The sequence below is a fragment of the Erpetoichthys calabaricus genome, chromosome 16 (assembly GCF_900747795.2).
Source record: "Erpetoichthys calabaricus chromosome 16, fErpCal1.3, whole genome shotgun sequence".
NCBI classification, from domain to species: Eukaryota; Metazoa; Chordata; class Cladistia; order Polypteriformes; family Polypteridae; genus Erpetoichthys; species Erpetoichthys calabaricus.
In genome coordinates, this window is record NC_041409.2 from 78137604 (window position 1) to 78141366 (window position 3763).

The 3763-nt window shown below is 47.7% G+C and overlaps 1 protein-coding gene across 1 annotated transcript; it reads left to right on the forward strand.

Moving 5' to 3' along the window:
* Window positions 1-421: 421 nt before the first annotated feature.
* On the forward strand, window positions 422-2031 carry dio3a (iodothyronine deiodinase 3a). The gene is given in 2 exon segments (XM_028821665.2): window positions 422-730; window positions 732-2031. Coding segments are annotated over 2 exon segments (1002 nt in total). The 5' UTR covers window positions 422-436; the 3' UTR covers window positions 1440-2031.
* Window positions 2032-3763: the final 1732 nt, after the last annotated feature.

Consider the following 3763-nt stretch of genomic DNA (forward strand, 5'->3'; position numbering starts at 1 on the left):
TTCTGCTCTAGCATTTTCTCTACTCCGAAAAAGCCGGTCAGGATTTGAATAGCCTACTCCAAGACGAGGTGGTGAGCAGCACACTCTGGGTTTCTTTCTGCTCTTTAAATAGACCTCTGGCTATAAGCGCGTGTCTCTCTGTCTATCCAAATGACGGAGTCTCGTGTGCACCTGACAGCTTACTCTCCGGTGTGTCCCCGATCACCAACGGCTCTCTCTCTGGTGCGCTCCTCATAACGAGTTTGCGCCGGGTATTTCGTCGATGTGCCCGAGTGCTTGTAGCCTTTTTTCCACTCGTGCACCTGAGAGCTTCGGAACCTGAGATCGGATCGCCGGCTTCTTTCTTTCTCTCTCCCTCTCCCTCTCTCTCTCTCTCACTCTCACTCTCTCACTCTCTCTCTGGGTCTTTATGCTCGTGCGCCTCTGGTTAACGAGTATGCGCGCAGTGCAGCGAGCGCCCGTCATCCTCGCCGCGCACGGAGAGTTGACTCAAGGTAATCCTCACCATGTGAGGAGGCGGCTCGCCGGGGAGGCGGGGTGCTTTTCATTCAAATCCTCGGCTCGGCCTATAAAAAGAGAAGTTAAGCCGAGAGTGTCAGAGCCCACGAGAAGCCTGGCCGGCCTGAATCGGGAACCGAACGGAGCATTGTCCGCCATGCCCCCGCCCGCCGGCACACTCAAAGCCGCCCTCGCCTGTCTGCTTCTCCTGCCCCGTTTTCTGCTCGCCGCCCCTCATGCTCTGGCTTCTGGATTTCCTCTGCATTCGAAAGAAGATGCTGCAGAAGATGCGAGAGCGGGAGGGCAGTCCCGACGACCCCCCTCTTTGCGTCTCCGACTCTAACCGCATGTTCACCTGGGAGTCCCTCAAGGCTGTATGGCATGGCCAAAAGCTGGACTACTTCAAGGAGGCGCACCTGGGCAGTCGGGCCCCCAATCCCGAGGTGGTGCAGCTCGACCAGCAACAGAAGGGACGCCTGTTAGATTATGCACGGGAGCGCAGACCCCTGATCCTCAACTTCGGCAGCTGCACCTGACCCCCGTTCATGGCTCGCCTCCAGGCGTTTCAGCGGCTGGTCGGTGAGTACTCGGACATCGCAGACTCGCTGCTGGTCTACATCGAGGAGGCACACCCTTCGGACGGTTGGCTTAGCACAGATGCGCCTTACCAGATCCCCCGGCATCGCTGTCTCGAGGATCGCCTGCGAGCCGCCCACTTAATGACCCAGGAGGCGCCCGGTTGCCAAGTGGTGGCCGACACCATGGACAATTCGTCGAACGCTGCTTATGGAGCCTATTTTCAGAGGCTGTACATCCTCCAGGACCAGAAGGTGGTTTACCAAGGTGGGAAAGGACCAGAAGGCTACAAGATCGCCGAGGTGCGAGAATGGCTGGACAAGTACAAGAGGAGCCAACAGACCACCGTGGTCATCCACGTATAATCCTGGACAGTTCCTAAACGTCCCTTTTTTAGATAGTGTTAAAGAAAGCTGCTACCGAAGTGTTCACTGTGCAACACCACTTAACTGTTGCGGCCAAGTATTACTTCTGACCGGACTTTTTTTTTTTTGCCTTTTGACTGTTTGTATATAATGATCTCAATGATGATGATGTCAGTGCGCGTGCGTTTTACTACGGTTTCAAAACTTGCTGTTTTGTACATTTGTAAATATGCAGTTGATAACGTGTGCGCCATTATTTTTATACTGATGATGCTCCGAGGGGCGCAGCCTCTCTTGTCTTTGACTTCCTTACCTGCTAGTTGGGAATCTGACGCCAGCAGCACTTCTCCCACGCGTGCGCGCGGATTTCATTCTTCGCATTGACAATCGCTGGTTATTCTAGTGTTGTTATGAAGTTCGGTTTTGAAATGGTATGAAGCCAGAAAACCGGGGCTGATGTGCTTGGATACTGGAACAGCCAGTGATGAATGATTGCCTCAATGATCAATGAGAAATGAAATGATTTAATGTTGTTTTTGTAAATTATACGCATTTTTTACACAATTTTTTGTAATAAAAATGTCAAAACGAATTAAGTGTTGTCTTGCATCCACCTTCCTCCCCACCCCGTGTAACACATCTAAGGTTGTGGGTAACAGGATCTCGCGGGCGCACCTGTTTTTTTTTCCAGAGCTGTGTAACTGAAGCCGGTGCGCTAGCTGGCAGGCTGGAGGTGATGCGCTCCGTTTTGTTTCGCTGGATGCGCAACTCATTCAAAAAAAAAAAAGAACGGGGGCGAGTCTGAGGTCACATTCCGTTTGGCACCGGTCGGTGCCAGACAGGCTGGCAGAGTCGTGGCTTTCATTTTCAGAGCCAAATCGTAAGCGCATCGACAGGGTGAATCAAAGACCTCTTCGTCTTCTTCTTTTTCTTTTTTTTTTTTTTTTTTTGACCCGTCCCTGCTGCCGGAGAGTGTCGCAGTTCCCACATTCAAAGTTTGACCGAAAGGTCCCCATCGTTTCCAGCTGCTCCTGTGTGTGCACGTAACCGCATCGTATAAAACCAGTAGAAACCAGATTAAGTGTTGGACGGCAGCGAGTTGTACCTACACCACGTTGCACAATTCGAGAAACTGAACTTCATGTATTCTGGCATTCCTTTTTTATTATTATTTTCTGTCTAAAATACTGACCTCGAAGAACGTTAACTCCGCGGAGACCGCACTTTGTCTCGGTTCAGCGAAAGTGATTAAGCAATGAAGCAGTGGATTTCCTTTCAAGTTCCAATATTCTTGAAAAACATGATTCATACTTTAAAGGATGTTGGAATAAAAAACTGCCCAAGTTGAGTGCTCTATTAATACAAGTGAAAAGTACAAAACTGGAAAATTATTTAGTAAGTATGTTTCTGTTTACACAGCTTCGCCAATTTATAAAGTGAATTGTTTAGGGGGGAAGCCAATTTATATATATATTATATGAATTTAGAATATTTGTTCAATTTGTGGAGGGCATAAAACCGATTTAACGCCAAATGTAATAAATGTTAAAGGGAGTTTCAGTCAACACCATTCAGAGTCTCACAAGGTAAGGATATGGCGTGTGACTTTATACTGCACATGAACTCACTCCTAAAAATAAAGTGGCTCTTCAAAGTGATGCCTTTGAGGATCCACTTTTGCTTCCCAAAAGAACCATCCACAAGAAGGTTCCAGAAAGAACCCTCATTTAGATTTGTTACAAATTCCATGAATAACCATGGAGAGAAGATCTGGGAAATACCAGTGAGTTCCTTATTTTAAAATGACTCTTCATACAATAAGTACTGGCTACGTTCAGGTTTTATTGATCTGTTGTAACTTGCTGCATTGCCTTCTATACATTAAAGTTTTCTGTTGTTTCCACGTATTAGCATCCTTTTCAAATTCCAAAGAAACCAATTGACATGCAAATAACCCATCCCAGAATGAAATGGTGCTCTGTGAAGCAACTGTTCAAGGAGGAACCACATTATAATAAAGAACCATTATTTAACGAGTGTTTTTACAGCATCTGACATTTCAAATTAGGAGACCCCCAAAATGAGACTGCAGGGCAAAGAGTCATCCAGCCAATCCTCCTAACCTGCTTATTCAGGGTAGTGTCATGGGGTCTGTTCCAGTAGTCATAGGGCACAAGTCCAGACACACACACGCCAGCAACACCAGTTCATCAAGCCTGAATGTATCTGGGCAGAAACCAAAGCCCCTGGACTAAACCCACATGAACATTGGGAGAACATGCAAAACTCTACACTGGGAAGCACCTGCAGAACATGAACCCATT